This window comes from Zosterops lateralis (genome assembly GCF_965231275.1).
Source record: "Zosterops lateralis genome assembly, chromosome: 9".
Taxonomy (NCBI): Eukaryota; Metazoa; Chordata; class Aves; order Passeriformes; family Zosteropidae; genus Zosterops; species Zosterops lateralis.
Window position 1 is genome coordinate 30,115,326 of NC_139769.1, and position 22,088 is coordinate 30,137,413.

Consider the following 22,088-nt stretch of genomic DNA (forward strand, 5'->3'; position numbering starts at 1 on the left):
CTGTCACAGCTAATGAAGATTTGTTATTCTAGTGTAGATTTGCACTCAGTTAATGCTGTTTGGAGTCAGGCTTTGCTTTCATCCTGTAGTGGGTCAGAGCTACTTTTTCCTAGAACATTGTTGTCTCCTGAGAATAAGGTCATGGCTAGGAATATTCACAGCTTAGAGCAGTTTTCAAAAGGGAAATAGATAGTGGAAAAGGCAGTTTATTTCTAAATGTGTGCCTCTCACAGATGATATAAAGCAGTAAATTCTTCCCTGACACTGCTTATCTCTTATTTGTGACTTCTAAACTTTGTCTTCAAGCTATCTTGGTGATGCATATTCACATGATCTGTCTGCAAGGGCACTATTACAAGTTTATATTCACTATCTGAAAAACACAGTGACTTTCCATTTAATTTTTTAAACTACTAAAGCTAAGATTAAAAGATTTGAAACACCTGTTACTGATTGTGCTCAGCAGTGTCTAGTGCACTCACTGAAACATTGCAGTGACCAGTATTTAGTTCTGGTGGTGGGGTTTGTTACTGAGACCTTTCCTCTCTGTCAGGATGGTCGGTGCTCCTCTCTTGGAAGGTGTAGAGTTTGTGGGTATTGTTTTTTGGTGAGTTTTTTTAATATGCACATAGGCAAATGTGACAGGTTTCCATTTTGCATCTTAAATGTAGAGTGAGAAAGAGGGTCCTCTGAGGAGGAGATGGAGACTTCTCAGACATTTAATCTCATTAGAAGCGTTCTGCAGTCTTCTACAAGTCTGACCCTTTGAGGGTGGCTCACTGTTCTCTCTCCTGCCATTCTCCCACATTGTAAAGCTTCCATACCAACTCTGTATCCTCCCTCATTTTCTCATTTTTCATAAGAAGCCATCCATAGGTCAGGTTTAGCATCTTTTGACTGTTGTGACTTTTTGCATTATGCAAACCCAGATAAGTTAACATAAATCAGGAATGCAGTTTCTGACATGTTCTGGAGAAAAGGCAGAACCAAAGTTTTGAACACAGCTTCCTGGAGCCCAAGGAACTTGTCACTGCTACTAAAATGCCCCTCTAACATGGTGACCTTGGCCATGTGATATACACTGCCCTCTTTTGGTGGGTGGGGGAGAAATGGGCAAAATCAAGCCAACTTCTGTGTGTTTACAGTATAGTGCTCTTTACCTGTTCCTCAGCTTCTAAATAACCCTGGCAATTACATTCGTTGTCAATATCAAGACCAAAGAGTAGCTGTATTTAATATCTGTGCTGATGTAGAGCAGGCCCTCTTGGAATTTACTTCTGTGAATTCAGAGGGGAGAGGAACTGTTCTACTTAACAGGTCCTTAAAATAAATATGTGTAAGCCAGATCTGTGGATGCTATGTTACAGGTTTTCAAATACAGGTTTCTAGTTTATACACTTAGTTTTAAAAGAAACAGCTGCCTCCAGTGTAATAGAATGACCAGATGTTATGTCCTTACACTGTGATTCCTTTCAAGCAAGTGTTGCAAAATAGCAAATTGCTCAGTGCTGCTGATCTCTGGGCCCTCTGAGAGTGCCCTTGTTGAGTAGTTGTTGTCTCTTTTAGATGCTATTCTGAGTATGGTGAACATTGCTGCTAATATGCTTGGAGCCAAAACTGAAGAGTCATCTGAAACTGAAGGTACTGTAGTTTTTTTAGATGAAATGCATTCTGGAAAGTTTGCAGTTGTTTAAGTTTTTGGGTGGTTTTTTTTTTTTTTTTTTTGTGAAGACTTGGATGGTTTAAATGACCTTTTTCAACTTTTGTGACACACTTGATGAGTGTCATAGAACCTAGTGACTGTGAAAAGTGAAACAAAGATGCTGAATTTGCTGAGAAGAAAACCCATACAAAGATAGACACATATGCTTGTTCAGCTTTGTTTGGATATCTTTACTCTCTGTGTTACCCAGCTGAAGTTGTAAAGTCCTAACTTCCTGCTTCTTTCTGGAAGTATTTTGAAACTGTTCACAACATCATCCTCATAAGCTATCAGTAGCATTTCAGTCAGATAACTTGGGATGATATCTGCAATTAATTTGGTAGCAAAGTTAAGCCTAAAATTCCCACCAGTAATAAACCCAGACCTCGGAATTTGTTGAAAACAAACATGGGTCTTTAATTTCCACATTCATATTTTCCTCCTTCCTGCAGCTGGGAACAAAAGTGTGTCTGAAAATGTCACTGCCACCCCTGCAACTTCAACAGCTGCACCAAGACTGCCTGAACCAACACCTGTTCCTTCACCAGAGTAAGTGATTGCTCTTGGGTTTCTGTAATATGCTCCAAGCAGAGACAAACGTGCCAGTCTGCAATCCTTGGTAGTAGAATGCTCAAGTATGGCATGCAGACTTAAACAAGGGAAAAAGCAAGTATCTGGTAAAATCTGTAATATGGTAATGGCACTAACCAGAGAAATTTAGTGTTTTAGTTACTGTCTATTATAGCTATTTCCATTGTGGTGTGTTTTGTTTTGGCACAGAAACTGGCCTAATAGTGGTCCAGGTTTTGTGGTCTTCTCCAAGGGAGACTAATTAGGAATGTAAATTGTATTGTTGAAACTTCAGTTAAATTATATTGACAAAATTCTGATTTAGAAGCTTATACTTTGGTAGACTGCCCTTAATGAAAACATGTATGCAAATACACAGAGTGAGCTTGAGAAGTTCTATATAGATTTTGTTGTTTTCAGTTGATTACGATTGCTGATAATCAGGCTGCTTAAGGCCAAGACTCTACCTCTTAAATGTTAAGACATCACTTGTGCTGTGTTTAGTGGCTTTATGGTTTTCTGTCACTCCTGCTGTGAGACTGAGGAAGGTCAGTGGGAATGTTATGATTCTTGCATTTGAGGATTGCATCAGCAGTGTAAGATGCTTGCTGTGTAAAAAAGGGGATTTGAACTGATGACTGTTTTCAGGGGTGAGGGAAGGGGCAATATCTAATTGAGAAGGCTTGCTGTTTAAGAGGCAGGGATTGAAATAATTTGTTTGCCTGTTGGGACTGACAATCACCAGAGAAAATACTGTCTTGCAGAATTTCTGTCTCAAAACTGGCCTTTGGTCACTGGACTGAAATTTGCTAATTTTCTGAAAGACTTATTTTCACAGTCTTCTAGAGCAGGGATGTAAAACTGTTGAATTAACACCTTGTCTTTAATTCTATTGTAGACTTGTTACTACAGATATTCCACAGATAGAGAAAGAGCAATTAATGGTGGATTTGACTAAAGAAAGCCCAATTGTTCAGCTAGTACAAGAGTATGAAGAAGATACAAGCCAGTCCACAGTAACTTTGCTGTCCAGTGATGAGCAGGAAGAGGAAGCGGCAGCATGGTTTGAGCTGGAGACAGAAAAGTACTGCTGTGACATGGCAGCAGTGTGCTGTATTTCCACCTTCTCAGAATACCTGCTGAAGTGGTGCTCGGTTGCAGCAGCCATGCATCGACAGCACAGTAAGGCTGGAGGTGAGGAGAGGCCACCTTACCCTGTGGATGTGCAGCAGCCACAGCCAGCTCTGACTGAATCTGCCCAAACTGCAACAGAGGAGCCGCTGCCTGAGCAATCGGACAGCAAAGCTGAGAAGCCCCCTGGGTCTGTTATTGCAGTAGACTTCAGTGCAGTCCATGAGGAGATCAGTAATGAGACCACAGAGTCCATTGAGCTGGAGCCAAGCCATCCTCAAACTGTCTCTCAGTCCCTCCTCCTAGAAGTTACTTCTGAAGTGAAGCCATCCCCCACAACAGATGTGGTGCTGGAGCCTCCAAAAGAAGACTCAGGCCAGGTAGCACCGAGGGTGACTCCTCAGGTGGATGTCCCAGAGCTCAGCACTGAGATGGAAAAGGCTGAGAGCTCAGTTGTAGAAGAAAGCCCCAAGACCAGTGTGGCCACTGAGGTGAAGGAGATGAGCACAAGAGAGGCTGTTGCTACTGCAGTGATTGCAAAGCCTACAGAGACTGTTGTGCAGGCTGAAAGCACAGTGGACATAGTAGCCAGTGAGGCCGTGGAAGGGAAGGAGAGCACTCCCGAGGTGCAGAAACCTGCTGTGCCTCCTGTCGAGGCTCACGTGTCTGCCGAGACAAGGGAGGACGAGCAGGCAGCAGAAGAGGCTTTGATGGCCATTACGGTCTCAGGGGGCCCACAGAGAACAGCCACAGATTTCTATGCTGAGCTGCAGAACTCCACAGAGCTGGGCTATGCCAACGGGAACCTCGTTCATGGATCCAATCAGAAGGAATCTGTCTTCATGCGCCTCAACAACCGCATCAAGGCCCTGGAAGTCAACATGTCCCTCAGCAGCCGCTACTTGGAAGAGCTCAGTCAGAGGTGAGGCTGAGGAGGGTTAGTAATGTCCAGCCTGTGAAGTACAGGGGAAGTTGGGCAGAGGGTAAATCACAGCTTAAGGCTTTATGGAAAACAGGAAAGGACCCAAGGCTGGCTGTTGGAGTTACCCTGTGTGAGACAGGGCTTCCCTCTTTATGTGTCAGATAAAATTCCATTTATTTTGAGGAATGTTGCTGTGGGTTTTTAAAAGGATAAAGTGTTGTCAGGATGTAGGCACTAATTCTGTCCATAGTTCTTTCTACAAAAGGGCACATCCTCTGTTACTGTTGAACTGAATGTCAAAGACATACAATGCCTTTTTTATTAAATTGTTTCCACGTAAAGTACTCTGTTATCTGTAGTAACTCTGGTTGAATAAGTGACTGTGGAAAGGGAACCAAGAGTTTCCTGTGAAGGATGTCTCTGTGTGTGTTTCTCTATGGCGCACCTTAGCTACTGGAGAGTGGGGAGATACACCCATTTCAGAATTGGTTCCAAGGAGGGGGCTCACATGCAGAGTGAATTCAGTAAATTGGCACTAAGCTTGAAGGTGTTGAAATAGATTTGACCATAACCTTGGGGGAAAGAAAACAAAACAAAAGGCATATCTGTTTTATTTCTGAAACTTAAAAGCAGGTACTACTTGATGTAAAAGAAAGCTCTTTAGGCAAAGAGAAGGTTTTTGCTGACATAGTCATGTTTTCTGAAGACAAGCCTAAGCTGAGGAGTTTTGTGCACTAATATTTCAGGCTTATGCACTTTTTATTTTAGGTACCGAAAACAAATGGAAGAAATGCAGAAGGCTTTCAATAAAACAATAATAAAACTTCAGAACACCTCAAGAATAGCAGAAGAGCAGGTATGATTTGTTTGGAGCATTGAAGTGTTTTCCTAGTTGATAAGGCTTACTTTTAGTGAAGAGTTGCACAGAGGTGCAGAAATCCTCTTTCAACTGAGCTGTATATCTGCCTTTTAAAAGTATCCATTCCATGCTTCCCTGTTTTTCTCCATAATAAGATTTTTAGGTATGTTCTCAGTTGTTTCAGAATAAAGCAATTTTCAGCTCTGTTTTCTGATTTTGTACTTGAAGAAAAGATCAGTTGTCAGCTGGTAATGGCTAAAACTCTGCAATGTGTTTGCCAATGAAAAAGTTATCCAGGACAGTTCCAGCCCTTGTTTCTTGGTTGTAGCTGCACTCAAAGTGATTTTTTAAACTTGGTTCATTTTTCGTATCTGATTTAAAATATCAATAGACAATTTCCCTGCTGCTGAAGAGACTGAGCCTATGGAAAGGCTGGAAAGGCCGAGGGCTACGGTCATGGCTTAGGCCAAACCTGCATTTAAAACACTTTCATGTGCTGCCTTTTCTGGGATGGCTGGGATGGGTTTAATTTTTTTTTTTTTTTTTTTTTTTTTGGGAATAGTATCAGTGCTGGTCAGTCTGAGGTTAGTCTCCCTGGTGTTCTGCTCACCTTCCTTCATTTCACATAGAATTGAGTCCTGTTAGGGCTCTTCCCAGGGAGTACTTGTTAGCTGGGAAGCTGTTCCTGGCTGATCTGGGCTCCTGTCCTTCACTGAGCTAACTGTGCAACAGCCTTAGTCTGGAGCTGTGCCTGTGTGTGCTCTCTGGCCTCCTGACAGTGACTGTGTGGAGCTGCCTGCTCACTGTGCCCATGAGGAGGACAGCAGAAGTCTCTCTAATCAAGTGCACTTTGGCATAATGTTAGGAAATGCTAGCTGACAAATAAAAACGTGAACACTGTGTTGAAAACAAAGGTGGGTAGGCTGTGTGGCTGCTGAGTGCCTTGCTGTGTCAGCCAGAACACTAATGCTGTAGCCATGAGTGCATGTGACAGTGGGGACGTGGCCACTGACAGCATGCCCATGACTGTTTCCCGCAGGATCAGCGTCAGACAGAGGCAATCCAGCTGTTACAAGCACAGCTCACCAACATGACCCAGCTGGCCTCCAATCTGTCAGCCACCGTGGCGGAACTGAAACGTGAGGTAATCACAATTCACAGGAAATACATAATAAACACATCTCTATTTGAAGAGACCAGAGTCGTCAAATGAAGTTTTAAGTTGTCTGTAGTGTTGCTTTCAGCCTATTTTATCCTAAACTTCAAGCTGCAAATTTGAGTAATTTGAGCTGTCTTGTGCACAGCAAGATTGGTCATAGTTCCTGCCTCCCCACTGGCCCCCATGACTGTAGTCTGAGCCAAGGCACCCTTCTCCTTCCCTCACTGGCTGTTGTCATCTTTAGAGATTAGCGAAATCTTGGCAACAATATTAGGAACATTTTCTCTCAAATGTTTATGTTCTGCCTCCTTGGCATTTCAAGCAGTACCATCAACATGATCTTTTATATTTTGTGCATGTTGCCAAAGACCTCCCTTGAGCTAACACTGGGTGAGACTCCTCCTTTGATGCCTGGCTGGCTACGCTCTTGTTTATGACTGGTGTCGTCAGTGAAGACACATGAATCAAGTGATTATAGTGGTGCTTTGTGAAGTACTGCAGTGTCAGCTGATAAAATGCACAAGTTTATATTTGCCACAGTGTTACATCCATGTCAGCTGTGAACCAGAGAAGTTACTTTCTGAGCATGGCTTCATATGGGAGGTGTATTGCCTTCAGGGAGGCTTGGATGCTCTTTGCAAGGGGTGGCAGCTTCTGTAGTTGTGCTGATGTTGGAGGCAGGGGAATCTTGTCCTGTTAGCAGCTGGTGGGATTCAGCCTTCACTCTTCAAATGCTGCACAGCCAATAGACTGCATCAAATCTCTGAAAAATTTCTCAAATATGAACAGGTGTTTAGTGAAATTAAAGCTAAGTGTATTGAGCACATAGCATTTGTCTTTTAGAGCTTAAAACATAAAACTGGCAGTGTCATGGAATTGTTCTGTCTTCAATAGTTGTCTCCAATCCCTGCAGGTTTCTGATCGCCAGACTTACCTGGTGATTTCTCTGGTTCTCTGCCTCATTCTGGGCTTGGTGCTTTTTGTGCAGCGGTGCAGGAGCCCTTCTCAGTTCTGTGAAGATTACCTCTCAAAAATTCCCAAAAGCAATCACTACCCTAGCCCCAAAAGGTAATGTATTTATATTTGAAATGTAATAGTTCTTGCGGTTTTTATTAATATTTCCCAACTCTGCTGGTACTGGCACAATTGCTTAAATTCTGAGTTTTCTTTCTGCACACTCAGAGTTGCTAGCAAGGGGTTCTTGATCATAACACTCTTCTAGGAGCATTTTGGGGCTGCTGCACTTGAAAAACATACCTTGATGTATCTGATAGTCAGTACTGTATCTGTTAGTCTGGCTTTCTTGGGCACCTTAGCAAGCAGTTCTATCTTTCTGCCAAGAATGATTTTTAATGAGAAATGTACATGACAAAGTCCTGAGAAAAATGTGTTAAAAAAACTTTTGAAATTTCCTAGGTGTTTCTCTTCCTATGATGATATGAATTTGAAAAGAAGAACTTCCCTTCCACTGGTCAGATCCCAGTCTTTTCAGCTAGCTGGTAAAGAAGGTATTACTCATATCCTACATCTGGTCTGTGGTGTTGCTCTTAGTGCTGCACACTGTGCTGAATTATGGTAAAACTGTTAATGCAGTTTTTGCTACAGATGTATTCTGCTCTGCAGATGGTTTTTTTTGGGTTAGGAGCAATCAGTGCAGGCACTCAGTTCTGCAAAGCTGTGAAGCTTGCAGAAAGTAGCTTTTTTTTTTTTTTCCTTGGAAATGCCAGACATGGGAAGTCTTAAGTGTCCTACTTTCTGAAGTCCTGATAGCCTATGTTTGGAACTTGGCAGACATTTAGGATCCAAATTTAGCAACTTCAGTAAGAAAACTTAGACCATTTGTCTTGGCTTGGGTATGAGAAATGATCTGATCTTTTCAGTATTCATGGTAGATTTGGGACAACTGAATTTTGATTTCTTAGGCCGTGAGTGTCATGCAAAAGCATGATCATAGTAACTACAGAGTGTGCTGCTGACAGAGCTTTTCTTAGTGCAGCAAACTTGCCTCACGGGTTTTTATTCTGTGAATAAAACTCCATTAAAACTCTTGAGTTGGCAGTGTGATGCCGTGAACACTAACCAAGGCCTAGACAATTATTTTTTTTTTCAAAACTACACTTTTCCCAAATTCTCCCTGCTGGTCTCATGTCAGTGTGAACATCTGCCTTGTTGCTAGGTGTACATCTGTTCTGTCAGGGGCAGGCTGCACACGAAACACTCTTACACTGGGAACAGTTTGTTTTCCTAGATTTCAACACTCACTGACTCTTCCTTTTGCCAAAAAGATGTTCTTTGCACCTCTCCCACGGCCATACTGTGAGAAAGCCAGGGATTTTCAGGTGTGTGTCACTGACAGCTGCCATGACAGCACAGGGAAATTTCTCTGTGTGCTGACCTTACTTCCAGGGTTAGTGTTGTGGCCCCCTTAACTTACAAAGCGAGAGAGGGAAAAACGAGCTTGCTCAGTGGAATATTTTGTCATGTTTCTGTTTAGCTGGGGCTGTGTTGCTCCAGAGCTGGCAGTATCAGCACTGAGTGTCTGTTGTCTCTCTCTTACAGTGGATCCAGAGGATCTGTACATTGTGGAGCCCCTGAAGTTTTCCCCAGAGAAGAAGGTACCGTCTCACCCAGTGGGGTGGGAGCTGGTGGGGCTGAGGTGTTTGTGCTGGCAGGTGGTGCACGTCTCAGCTGCTCTCCCTGCTTGTTCCTAGGCTTGGCTGGGATGTGCTTTTTGCCTTCTAGAACCTCACCATCTCTTTTTTTCACTTGTGGTTTCAGAAAAAGCGTTGCAAGTACAAAAATGACAAACCAGAGACCATTAAGCCGACAACAGAGCCCCTGCACCCGATAGCCAATGGAGAGATCAAAGGAAGGAAGCCCTTCACAAACCAGAGGGACTTCTCTAACATCGGAGAGGTTTATCACTCTTCCTACAAGGGCCCTCCATCCGAGGGGAGCTCCGAGACGTCGTCGCAGTCGGATGAGTCCTATTTCTGTGGCATTTCGGCATGCACCAGCCTGTGCAACGGGCAGACCCAAAAGACAAAAACTGAGAAGAGGGCTATAAAACGAAGGCGGTCAAAAGTCTCAGACCAAGGGAAGCTCATAAAAACTCTAATACAGACTAAGTCAGGGTCAATGCCAAGTCTGCATGACATAATCAAAGGAAACAAAGATATAACAGTGGGAACACTCGGTGTCACGACAGTCTCTGGACACATCTAAACCTAGCTGAACTTCTCAAACAGGAGAGTGTTTGTTCGTTTGAGAACAGTCTGTGGTATTCTGTGGGAGGATGGTGGGAGACGAAGAGCTCAACTCATTGGAAAGTATTCAGAAATTTGGTTTCTGCCTTTTTAAATAGATGGGATTGTGTCAATCTTGGCTATAAGCTGCAGCTTTACAAGGCTGATAATTTCCTATGAGAACAGCTTGGGGTGGGAGGGAGGGCGGGCAGGGTTCATTTTATAAAGGTTTTTTTTCACAGTTCCTGGGGCAGAGATTTTTTGAAACCCAGTTTGTTGGGTGGAATAGGGATAAAAGCCTAATCCTCTTCCTTTAGCTTTGTTCCTATTTCTTGCACCTTCCCATATTTATGTGCCTTTTGTCTATTTATAATGCCACTGGAAGAGGGGAGATACAATTGTTTGTCATTTGATTTATTTTGTAATTTCTCTAGCTTTTTTTTGAAGATGCAACACTACAGTGCTGTAAAGGGATATGTGTTGGCCTTCAGCTGGACTCAGTAATGTGGACTGGATACTGTAAAAATGCCAAGAGATGGACTTGCCTGACTACATTTTTGTTTTGCAAACTCTGTTGAGGAAAATCTCTCACCAGGGATGGCAATTGTGTTTACTTGCACCTTCAGTCACAATCGGAGCTTACTCTGATGTGTGAAATCAGTGATGGTGGCTCTTCAGGATTTCCTGTTGGTGATGGAATCTGAGACTGAGGAATGCATTTGTCACCTGAAAGGCCTGCTGCAGCTCTCTGGAGGAGGTGGATGAGGAATGCTCACTGCTGTTGTGCTGAAGAATGTGAGGCTGCATTACCAGAACCTGCTCTGGGCGTGTTGAGTTTGCCAAGCCTGGGAGTCTTAGCCTTGGGGCTGGTTCACAGCAGGTGTTTCCATAAGATTCACTTTTGTATTGGCTAACAAATGTGCAGTGTTGGTATGGCTGGTATTTCATACTCAAGTGTTTTTTCTTTTGACTGTATATTTGGATACTATAGGATGTGTGGTTGCTGAACTGTTGAGTGTGGTTCTGAGTGAGTGGAACAAAAGGTTATTCCTTTTGACAGGTCTTAGACGTTCACATTGTACAAAATAAGTTAACTTATTGAGCACTTTTAGTGGTACCCTTTTTAACAGATCTAATGCCTTTCCTGGGTATTGTATGTAATGTGACTTATTTAAAGCCTTCGTTTTTTTTGCTGCTTTCTTGTTAGTTTATGAGTACTTTAAAGTGATGTACTTTCAGAGTTGATCTGCACAATTAGCCAGTCAGAGCACATGAACCAGACATGTTGAACCCGAATTTAGAAGGATGTCAAACCTTGGATGAAGAAAATTCATACCACCAGAGTGCAGCATCCAATGTTGTGGAGCAAGAGTATGTAACTACAGAGCTGTAGTGCCATTAGAAACTGTGAATTTCCAAATAAATCTGAACACTTTGTCTTTCATTTACTGGCATTTTTTCCTCTGAAAATGAAACTTGTGGTTTACATTCTTGCAAAGAACTAGTCTTAAAATTTCAATCCAGGACTAGGACTTGGAATCCATTGGGCTGTAGTAAGGAATTCATAAACTTGTCAGCCTAGATACGTTTTTCTGTTTAAATAAAGAAAAGTGTGGGGGGATGGATTCTGAGGGCTGAGTGGTGCTTTGTCCAAAAGGTCAGGAATTGTGGCCCTGTGAAGCTGCTGGAGAGGTTTCCAGCAGGTCAGTTCACACCTTGCCCTGGGCGATCCCTGCATGTGGTGGCTTTCTGTGAGAAGAACTGCATGAAGTGACTTCTTGCTACTTAGAGCTAAGGCTTGTGAAGGACACAAAAGGCCCTGAAAGGAAAGTTTAGGGGAGTCAAACCAGAGCTTTCAGCTTGAAGTTTGCCCCTTACTGGTCCCTCCCTCTCTGACTTCTGTCAAGCCCGGCAGGACTGTGTGCAGCCAAATGCCAAATTCACAGGCTGGCCAGCAGCTGCTTGTCAGAGGTGCCCTCCCCAGCACTGAGTTTTCACTTGAGTGTCCCAGGACTCTGCTTCATCGTAGCACTATGATTTAAAAATAAAACTGAATGTGGAGTTTGCTGGTGGAGGACAGTGTTGGGTGTTTTGGCTGGGGGAAAGTGTAGGTTTCTTTTATTTACTCCTTCCTCTCGATATGTCATTTGTTAGAAGCATGTGTACCTTTATTGCCCCAGCAACCACTGGGCTTTTCAGTAAGAATCACCTGAAGCTGGATGTGACTGAATTCTTAAAACAGCCCCCCTGGACACACTGCTATGAACTAAACACTGTGCTGATAAATGAGGCTGCATGTTGAAATCCCAAGCACACATTCAGTTTTCCAAGTGGACAATTGCAGATGTGAAACCACATGCATTCTAAACCATCCTTTAATACTTTGCTCCCTCTATTCATGTTAAAAACTGGGCCTGACTTTCGTCTAAGGAGGAGTTGATACATTCTGTGGAGAAACAGCAGTGATAAAGCTTGCCCTGTAATGAAGACATGGCAAGTGTGCCATGGGAATAAAGCATCTCAAGGAACCTACAGGGCCAGTTATGCTTTTGCAGACTTGAAAGTGTGTTCTGGTAAGAGACTGGAGATTGAACCACAGCTTCCACCTGCTGCTGCTGCCTCCTTGCTTTTAGTTATCTGTAACTTTTTTTTTTTTTTTTTTTTTTTTTTTTTAAGTGCTCTTACCATCAGGTTATTATTGCCTCATGTTTTCCTTTCATGTGGGCTCCCGAGTAATTTTTTACTTTCAGTTTTATTCATGTCACGCAATCTAGCTTTCAAAATTTGGTTCTTTGGAATCAAGTCTCTCTTAAATTGGTTATAGACTTTGTGTAGGGATAATAGTTTCTAATGAAGACAGTTTATACGCCTCAAATTCCTGTGTGACAAGCTTATGATACTGCAAGCAAAGGTTGGACAGCTGTTGGTGTAAAACACCCAGAAGCCAATGTGTGTGCTGGAGTGAGGATGGTGACCGTCAGTCCCTGGGCAGGTCCTGAGCCCAAGGTCAAAATAAATGTGAAGGTTTCCATGTGAGGGTGGATAGGTGCAAACACACACCTCATGCGAGTAAATGGCTGTGTTAGCCAGAGTTAAGTGTTCAGGTTATATATACTAAGTATCAGAGTGGAAATCCAGGGGTTTTTAAAAATGCAGACTCTACCAGCTGTGTGGTGATGTAAACAGAAAACCCAAATTTAAGGTGTGACTTCTGCTTTTGTCAAGTCGCAGCACGAGGTGGAAGAGCTTAGCAGGTTTTGCCTAATTAGCTACAAACATGTTCCACTTCATTTGGAACAGAGAAGTGGAGAGCCCTGACCACAGGGTGCTGTGACACCCCGGGGTGTCTCATCTCGTGGAAACCCTGAGTGTCCAACTGCAGGTGCTGCAGGTGCTGCTGGGCTTTGTCACAGCTCAGCAAGAACCTCTTCCCAGAGCTTGTCCAGGTAAAAACTTAGGTTGGGAAGGAGTGCTGAAACTCACTCATCTTTCTCACTTAGCCTTTCTCTATTTAAGCAGAATAGATTATAAAGAATCTTCCAAGGAGGCTCCTGCTGCCTGTCTCTGTCTGATACTGAACAGGGGCTGGGAGCTGCAGCTGGCCCTGGCTGTGCTGCTTTCCATTCGAGTCACCAGGAGCTCCCACGCAGCAGGGCAGCTTTTGGGAGGCCATGGAGAGGAACTGAGCTCTGCCCCTTGTGGACGTAGAGATGAAAAAGAAACGTTTGCCACCTTGGGGCTTGTCTTGCACCCTTGTTAGATGTGGTTGGAGCCTCTGTCCAGCTGCAGGGCCCTCTGATCTTGCAGCAAACACGAGTCCCTGTCTGCTGTTTCTCTTCTTTTTCCCCTGGAAAATAACAGGAAGCAGCTACTGAAGCTTCTGTGAGTGGTAATGACACAGTTACAGGGTGTTTGGAATGGGCTGAGACTGGCTGCTCCCAAGAAGAAATAAAATTGTCGCATACTGACCAGGCCCCTCCTGTCCAGCAGAGTCTGGTGTTTCCCAGGGCCAGGGCTGGCTTTTGCCTTTGCCAGAGGCTGGGGCAGGGCACAGACCCTGCAGAAGGGCTTGGGAATGGGGCTGGAGGGGACAGGAATTCAACACATGCAGGTTCTCTTGGTCTTCCTTACAACTTGGCCACAGCACCTTGTTCTGTTTTGTGCCACGACAAAGCTGTACATTATGAAATTACCCTGCTGCTCTGTTCCTCAGAACAGATCCCATTACCTCATTACCACTCTGCCTCATTTCCCTGCACTTACCACAAGCACAAAAGAAATGAAAACAGCAGAGTAATGTTTTAGTTACTCTTCTTTTCCTCATCTGCTTTGGCTCCTTGGATTCTATCCTACCTCAGGACAGAGCCCTCTTTTGCTGTATTCAGGGCTGCTGGCTGCTTGTTGGAATCAGGGTGAAGGAGAGGACAGAGCACCTTGCTCACTGGAAGAGGGACGTGCTAAGTATGATAAATGTGACATTGGGTAAAAATTCGTGATAAAAGAATATAGCAAGATATGTTAGATTGGTGTTAATATAAAATAGGAAAAAAGTATTGTCCGTAGAAACTATTCCCCTGCCAGGCTTCCACCGTCCTCAGTCCTGAGACGAAGAGAACAGGACAAGGACCATTACGAGAAACAAAGACACTAGCCAACCCAGATAAGAATCGGCATCACAACCCAGACAGTGAAATTCCTCTCCGAACGAAAAGGAGAATTCTCTGCCGAGGAATACACATTGAAATAAACATGGGCCGGGCGAGCTCCATCCGCATGTGAAAGGATCTTCCCGGAATACGGTCTGCAGAGTCCGACAAATCCAGGAAGCCCATCCGAAAATTATTTGGACTATTTGGACTATCCTGGGCACCTGTTCTGCCTCGGGACATGAAAACCTCTATAAAACCCCGAGCTGCAACCTGCTCCATGTGGATTTGGGTGACCTGTACCTTGGTGTGCAGACCCCTCATCCACCCAGCGCGGCGCTGCTAATATCCTATTTTGTGGTTTTCTCTTTTATTGGTGATTGGTATCGTGTTATTAATAAATTGTTTCTTTGTTAATCTGATATTTGCCGTTGCATTTATAACACTAAGCACTGTAATTCCAGGCCAGAGCTGTTAACAGTGGACTTGAAAACTTGTTCTTGAGTGTGAATATCTGAGTGTTCTTGCCATGGTTTTATATGTGCATCAAATGCTCCTAGCAAGAGCAGTTGTTGAGGAAATGAAAAGCATTGCCCTATTAATAAACATGTAATAAAGAAAATAACATGAAGATATGGGTGCTAACTGCAAAGACTGGGTGACTTCTGATGCCTTCCATACTCCCCTGAGGCTTCAGCAGAGGCTCTCCCTTTGGAGGCAGCTCTCACAGGTATCCATACCAGTGTTCAGTCAAAAATCATCTTTTTGTTCAAACTCCTTCAGATTTGGCTCACAATTAGTGGCTCTTTGGGAGGCTCTTTATTCTGTGAGATTTAAGGGCTCTCTGCTGCTGGGAATCATCCCTCTCTTCACAAGTTTTCCACACACCATCCATCCCTCCCTGCCAATCTGCTCTTGAAGAGACAGATTTGAACCTCCTTTCTGTCCAACGGTTCCTGCAACTTCTTCCAGAGCCTCTCTGGAGCTGAAAAAAGACTTGTAAAGTGAGTTCCAGGAGTGTCTCTAGCCGTCCAGAGCTGTGTGTGAGCTCTCAAAGCAGCCTGGGAGCTTTCCCTGCTGGAAGCTCATGTCCAGCTGAGGAGCCTCTCAGCTTCAGACTTGTTTTCTTTCTAGCACATTGTTTTCTACCCAAAGAGCTCGATCTGCAGTCTTTGTTTGTTGCCTTGTTTTCTTCTGGTTAATTTCTCTGTCCTCATGATGTTGAATCCTCTGTTTTTGAATGTGAATGATTCTCAGCTTTCTCAGGCTCTTGGGTGTAACTCCTGAAGCCCTGTTGGCTTTCAAGAGTTGCTTTTTAACATTTCCGCTAGTCATTAGTCATTCCGCTAGTGTAATAGGAAATATTTGCTAATTGCTTCCAGAGAGACTCTGTCCAAAACACGGTGAGAGCCTCTCCTACACAGAGATTCACACTTCAGTGTTCATTTTGAGTTTCAGGGTTTATTTTCTGTCAGGTATTAGATCTGGATCATTGTTCAAGTCTTGTTTTCATTGGGCTGTTTGAGGCTGGTCATCCTTCTGTACCTGAATGCTGCTGATACAAATTCTTAGCTGCTGGCTGGTTCTCTGCCATGAACTTTAGTATAATTGTGTGTCTTGTTAATAAGAGCTCCCACCTCTCCTCTGCGGGTGAACTGGGGATGGAGAGTGTTCTTCTAAGCAAATCCTCTTTTGCAGTCTGCATATTGTTTTTTGTTGGTTTGGTAGAGGGGAGCAATTCTCTGATGAGGGCTATGGAAGATGTTTCCACTGGAAAATATTCCTTGTTGTTCAAATGACATAATAGGGCTGCTGGAAACGGTGTGCAGGCTGGTTCAGGGGAATAGGGTGGTGGAGGCAAATCTGACACCCCTCCTGTCCTTATGCCCTGATTTCCTGCCCAGCTGTCCTTGCCCCACGTGTTAGGAGGGCTCAGCCTTGCCTAAATTCTGTCTCTAGGTCTTCTAGCAAAATTCACATGAGTGAAGTTCCTACCTACAGCAAAATGTCCTGCCATTATTTCAGTAGTCCCGTTAATATCCTGTGTCGTTTGAGCAGCAGGAAGCCAGAAGAATACAGAGCCTGCAGACACCAGAACCTGCTTTTTTTTTGGACTAGAGGTCCCTTCCACCCCCAGCCATCCCGTGGCTCTGTGATCCTGATGTGCTGTGCAGACACAGCCCTGCCTGGCACTATCTTCCAGTCAGTGCCTGTTATCTTGGTGGTGTCTGAAGAAGGTGACAGGAAAATGGAGAGTGACAGCACAGCAGAGGGAGATGTCCCTGAAAGCATGTTGTGCACTAAGCATCTTTTGATGGTAAAATAGCCCCAACGCAAACTTTGGTTTGCCATCGCATGCAGTATTAGCAGGCTCTTGATGTAGGCATCCAAAAAAGAAGGTGCAGCCGAAATGGGTTCAGTTGGTTTCCTTTTCTCTCCCTCTCACCCACCCTTTAAAAAAGCATCTTCGTGAAAGTGGGAAGCAGTGGGTGTGGAGTAAGAACACTTATGACATTTAAGGGAAACTGCTACTCTCTCCTCAATCCCACCTCAGTAAGCTGTTGGCATTAACACAGTGTCAGAAAAATGTGGAAGTGGATCCTCTCCAGGCAAAGGCATCGCGTGACCCTCTCTTGTAATGGCTGTGGGAGGGGATGGGGACCTGTCCTTGGGTGGCTGTTCTGGGACAGAGAGAGGAGGACTGAGCCAGGGTAGGCACGACCAAGCTTGAACTTGTTAGAGTTGGACTTTTGTTGCTTTTGTGTCTTTTAAACCCAGAAGCGTGAGGAAGAGGCAGGCGGGGTTGTTGAAACCTGTGCTATGGATTGCTGCTGAAGCAAAGGGCTGGTGAGTATCATCAAAAAGCAGTCAGGTGTCTGGTGGTGCAGGCAAGACTTTGTCAGCACGTCTGATTTACTGGTGTGGTTGCAGGCAAAGCTGAGCCCTTGCTTTGGAGAAACAAGTGTACAAAGGGTGTTCAAATGTGCCCTTTTCAGATCCCAGTTTTGATGTTCAAGATCAAAGCCTGTGTATTGTGATTGGTTCCTTCAGACAAATCTCTGGTTTGCTCTTGTTTTAAGAATTTCCTTTTTTTAACACTACCCCATACAAATACACACTTCAAGACAGGTCTGTAAAGTGCAAGAAAAAATGTTTATAATTGCCTGTGAACACTGTAAATCTGTGGGAAAATTTCACTGTCCCCACTTAGAAATCTGCAATAAATGAGGAATGGAAATTGAGAAATGGAAACGTCCCTGTCTCTCTTCATTAGGATATTGTAATGAGCTCTTAAAAGTGCTGGCCCTTGCAGCACGGTCCGGATTCTGTGTTTTTCCTTGGAAGGCAGGAGAGCAGCCCCCTGAGCTGGCTCTGCCGGGGCAGTTCTGCTCAGGCTGCACGGACTCCCTGCTCTTCCTCTTCTCACTGAGGCTTTTACCGCAGCAGGGCAGCGTCTGTGTCCTGTGCCTCGGGATCCGTGCCCTGCGGTGCTGCCAAGGAAAGGGTGGGATGTCCAGCGGTCAGGAACGGAGCCATCCTCCTGCATCCCATTTGGGATGGGTTCTGCTGGGGAGGACTCCTCGGCTCCGTTTCTCCCTTGCGGTGCAAGGGGATCTCCAAGGGGATGCCAGAGAGTTTGTGGTTCCTTTTGTTCCACAGACTCGCTGCGGTCGGGCAGTGGGGAGGCGGCAGCGCTTTAGGGGAGCTGCTGCGGGTGTCGGACGGCGGAGCCCCGGAGCGGGGCTGTGGGAGGAGCGCCCGGGCTCCGAGCCCCGGCCGGGCCGGAAGGGGCTTTGCTGCTGATGCTTTGAGGCTTTCGAAGCGGCAGCATCCCGGCCGGGTGTCGCCGCCGCAGGGATGCAGCCGTACCAGGGCAGAGCTGCCCGCGGGGCTGCGCCGAGCCCCGCAGGGTTCGGATGCCCCAAGAACGATCCCACCAGGCATGTCCGGCCCGTCCCGCTGCCGTCCATGCAGCAGAACCTGAACTACTACCCGCAGATCTTTTGGGTGGACGGCTATGCTGATGCCGGGGCTTCCTGTCCCTCGGCTCCCCCCGGGGCTCCTTTCCCACCGCCCGTGCCCGACCGGAGGAGAAAGCCACGGAACTACAGGGAAAGGAGGAGCGTCGGCTTCCTCGTGATGTTCCTGCTGATCCTGGTGGCCTTCACGGGAGTGGGGCTGAGCATATTTAAGATTTTTCACCTGGAGAAGGAAGTGGATGAACTCAGAGAGGTGAGGTCTGCCTGGCTGGGCACAGGTCCCTGGGGAAACGGGAAAAGAAACACGGGATCGTGTCTGGGATGTTCCCCGAGGGGCAGGATGGTGGCATGTCAGTGCCTGCTGTGACACAGGAAGGGAGGGTGCTTGCTCTGTGAGGGGCTGCTTTGTTGGTGGCGGATTTATCTGGATATCTCTGTGCTCCTGCGTGCTGCCAGGTGTCTCTCGGTGCGTTTCTCAGCGCTTTGCAGCTCCCCACGGGCACCCAGACTGAGCCGCTGTCAAAGGCAGTGCTTGGCTGCTGATGCTCTCGGTCTAAGCCAGTGTCCCTCTTCTCTCTTGACAGTCTGCCAGCGCTGAGCACATCCCTCCAGCCTCTCAGAAACTCACGGGTGAGTCTGTCCGTGGAGGAAGAACCCAGTGAAATTGAAACTTTCCACAAGAACCTGCCAATTTTTCTAGATTTCATTTAGGAAAAGAAAAGAAAGAGTTTCAATTTGGGTAGAACAATTTAAAAATTGTGTTTTGAACTTTCAAACTATTGCTTTTCTTTTGCATTCCATGTTAATGTTATAAGTGAGGATATCCTTTTCAAGAATGGCCAAGTCAGAAAGAAATTTTTTAGTCCTCTTGACAGTTTTTTCTAGATCTGAAAAGTTCTAATTTTCCCCCCCTTAAGAATTCTAGTCATTAGAAAATTTATTTTCAAATTTGTTCTGATACTGAATCAAAAAAAATTGAAATAGCAAAATTCTTGGGAAAGGGCAGTCCTGGTTCTCATCAGCTCCTATACCAATATTTTTTTCCCTTTAGGAGGAGGGGAGCTGTCATTTGAACTGAATGCTCAGTGCTCTGATCACAGGCTTCTTTAGCAGAAGCTGAACATCAATAATAAACCTGAATTTCTTGAGGGGGATGGATAAATAAATAGAAACAGGGAAATAGTATAAAGGAGAAGGGGGAGTGGAGAGGAAAATGTAGTTGGCTCAAGAAAAGAAAAGGCTGCTTCTAAAATTAGAGAACATGAAGTAGATGTTGAGGAAAGGTGAAGAGACGGAGTGCGATGGGATCCAAATACGAAGTCACTGGAACTGGCCCCTGTCTCCAAAGGGGACTCAGCCCTCCAGGGAAGGCAGAGTTTTCCCAGCTGTGCTCTCTCTCTCTTGAGCACAGCCCCGCTTCCTGCCTGGCCAGTGGGATGGTTGGCAGGGTCTCAGGTGTTGGCTTTGCGGCTGGCTCAGCCCTGCTCTCTGGGCTGACTGCTCCATGGAGCAGGTGGCCAACGTCTTCCCTATCCTTGTGCAGGGCAGAAGGAGCAGCTGGTGCAGAAGGAGGCGAGGAGGGCGGCACATTTGACAGGTATGGGCTAAGGGAGCAGGGGTGGGCAGCTGTGGTGGGGTCAGAGGGTGGCACGGCAGGAATTTGGAGGAGCCCACCTCATACAGGCTTTCCTGTTCTCCTTGGGTGACACGTCTGCTCTGACAGTGGAAATTTGCTCGTCAGATAAAACCCTCCCCCTCATTTGTGCCTCCCCGTGAGGGCGGGTTTTGGCTTGGTTTTTGGGGTGTGCAGGGCAGGAGCTGTCACTGGGGGCTGGCGTTGGTGAGGTCTGAGGCCAGGGAGGACTTTCCACGCTGCAGACAAGGCTTGCAGAATGGCTGGGCTGCCTTGAGATGTGGGGTGTGACCTGAGGAGAAAACACACAACTGAATGTACTTACCACCCTTTTATTTTTTGTCTTGTTCCGGCTTCCAGGCAACCCAGCCCAGCAGGACCTCCCTCTGGAGTGGGAGCCCATCTCTGGCCACGCCTACACCAGTGGCATCCAGTACCACAACCGGGGGCTGCTCATCAGCGAGCCGGGGCTGTACTTTGTGTACTCCAAGGTCCTGTTCCGCGGCAGCGCCTGCGACAGCCAGCTCCTGTCCCACGTGGTGTACAAGAGGAACCCGGCCTCCCTGGGCAGCCTCGTGCTCATGGAGGACAAAGCCTTCAACTTCTGCATGGGCCAGAAGATGTGGGCCAGGAACAGCTACCTGGGGGCTGTCTTCAAGCTCAGGAAGATGGACAGTTTGCACGTCAACGTCTCCAAAATCGCCCTGGTTAATTTTGAGGAATCCAAGACTTTCTTTGGCTTGTTTAAGCTTTGAAAGGGAGTGTGGCTGGCAGACACACACACACACACACACATGGATCTGTGAGGGCTGACTGCTGCCTGGGTACAGTGGCACCACAAAACCCACCCAGAAACCATGTTTGGGCTTCAGCATGAGGGGATTCAAGGTAAAGGTTTGAAAGCAAACACTTGGAAAGCACCAGGGCTGTGCTGCATCAGCCTGAGTAGAATTGCACAAACTCAAAATGTGGCGTGCTGAAGACCCTGCTGGAACTCACTATTTGCTGCCTGAGAAGATGGTGGGACCTGCTGCTCCCTGTCATGTCACAGCCCTGGTGGGGACAGCTGGGGGGTATTAAGGGGTATCTGGGCCATGGCATGACACCACAGATAGTGCTGTGGGGATGAGTCGTGTGAACAGCTGCTCCCCCTGAGCCACAGCTGCCCCGTGCCCAGCACTGTGACTGCTGTACCACAGGCACTTCTGCCAGCTGGGCTGGGATAGGGGCTGCCTTAATTTTGTGTTAAGTTATGGACCCTTACCATCATGGAAAATGCTCCCCAACCACTTGATTTATCTCACCCCAACTGCCTTGCAGGGAACACGCCAGGAGCAGCAGTGCTGTGAGGGGTGTCCCAGAAGTAACAGTGTGACCACACCGTGGTGGTGGGGATGGTGGGGTGGCCACAGTCTCTGCTGGTGCAATCTAAGCAACACAGCAGTGCAGGGCAGTGGGGCTGAAGGTGAAAGCAGCACCTCAAGCCCCCATCCTGCCCTTTCAGCATATGAGGGTTCTTCATGGAGGCCTGGTTTGCCATCCCTTTCCTGATGCAGGGGGTGACATGCTGGCACCTGTCAATTGCATGACTTCAGCTGGGCCCCTTGCCATGAGATGTTCTCTCCTGAGCAAAACACAGATGGTAAATATATATTTTTCTAGTGAGTGCTGCTGTCCTCTCCTCATTTCATGCAACAGTCTTCTACCACGGCCAAAGCACTGAAAGGCCTCTGTGATCAGGGTTCAGTGCCTCATTCCTTCTCCAGCAGAAATCTGGGAGCCTCTTCCCTCTTTGCTGCCTGCTTGGCAGGGAGCAGGGCCCTTTCATGAGGCTTTGGAGCTTCAGCACGGAAACATCAGGATCTGGAGACTGGGAAGGTGTGGTGAGGGCAGCACAGCCCAGGTAGCCCAAGCCCACTCTGGCCATCAAGAGGAGGCTGATCTCAATCCACAGTTTAGAGCTTGAGTGGAGCCAGGCCCTTGTGGTTGAGCAGAAGTGCTGCTGTCCCCAAAGGCACCATCTGTCTGACCTCTGGCCCCAGAAGCACTTCTCACAGACTGGTCTGAAGGGCAAAGAAATGAAGTGGTGTAAAAAACCCCAAACCCTATTTGTTCATCCTGGTGTCAGGTCCACGGAGTTCTAACCCTGGGGCTGTCACTGACACTGCCACCAGGCAGGACACAAAGGCTGCAGGTCCATCATCACCTTTGCCCATGCTCCTGCTGTTGGTCTCAGTAAAT

The 22,088-nt window shown here is 46.2% G+C and overlaps 2 protein-coding genes across 2 annotated transcripts in view; both read left to right on the top strand.

Moving 5' to 3' along the window:
* The window catches only part of SUCO (SUN domain containing ossification factor), a 38,034-nt gene extending 27,002 nt beyond the window's left edge, over window positions 1-11,032 (top strand). Inside the window, exons 16-24 of the mRNA XM_083867686.1 lie at window positions 1,567-1,641; window positions 2,155-2,251; window positions 3,171-4,325; window positions 5,094-5,181; window positions 6,224-6,328; window positions 7,257-7,411; window positions 7,760-7,851; window positions 8,903-8,958; window positions 9,122-11,032. Of these exons, the coding sequence (XP_083723812.1) occupies window positions 1,567-1,641; window positions 2,155-2,251; window positions 3,171-4,325; window positions 5,094-5,181; window positions 6,224-6,328; window positions 7,257-7,411; window positions 7,760-7,851; window positions 8,903-8,958; window positions 9,122-9,568 (2,270 nt within the window). The 3' untranslated portion in view covers window positions 9,569-11,032. The remainder of the gene's footprint in view (window positions 1-1,566; window positions 1,642-2,154; window positions 2,252-3,170; window positions 4,326-5,093; window positions 5,182-6,223; window positions 6,329-7,256; window positions 7,412-7,759; window positions 7,852-8,902; window positions 8,959-9,121) is intronic.
* Window positions 11,033-18,092: 7,060 nt separating this feature from the next.
* Window positions 18,093-20,602, top strand: FASLG (Fas ligand; the record flags this gene model as incomplete). The annotated part of the gene is made up of 4 exons (XM_083867666.1): window positions 18,093-18,467; window positions 18,799-18,844; window positions 19,758-19,811; window positions 20,208-20,602. The coding sequence occupies 4 exons, from the start codon at window positions 18,093-18,095 to the stop codon at window positions 20,600-20,602; spliced, it is 870 nt and encodes a 289-aa protein (XP_083723792.1).
* Window positions 20,603-22,088: the final 1,486 nt, after the last annotated feature.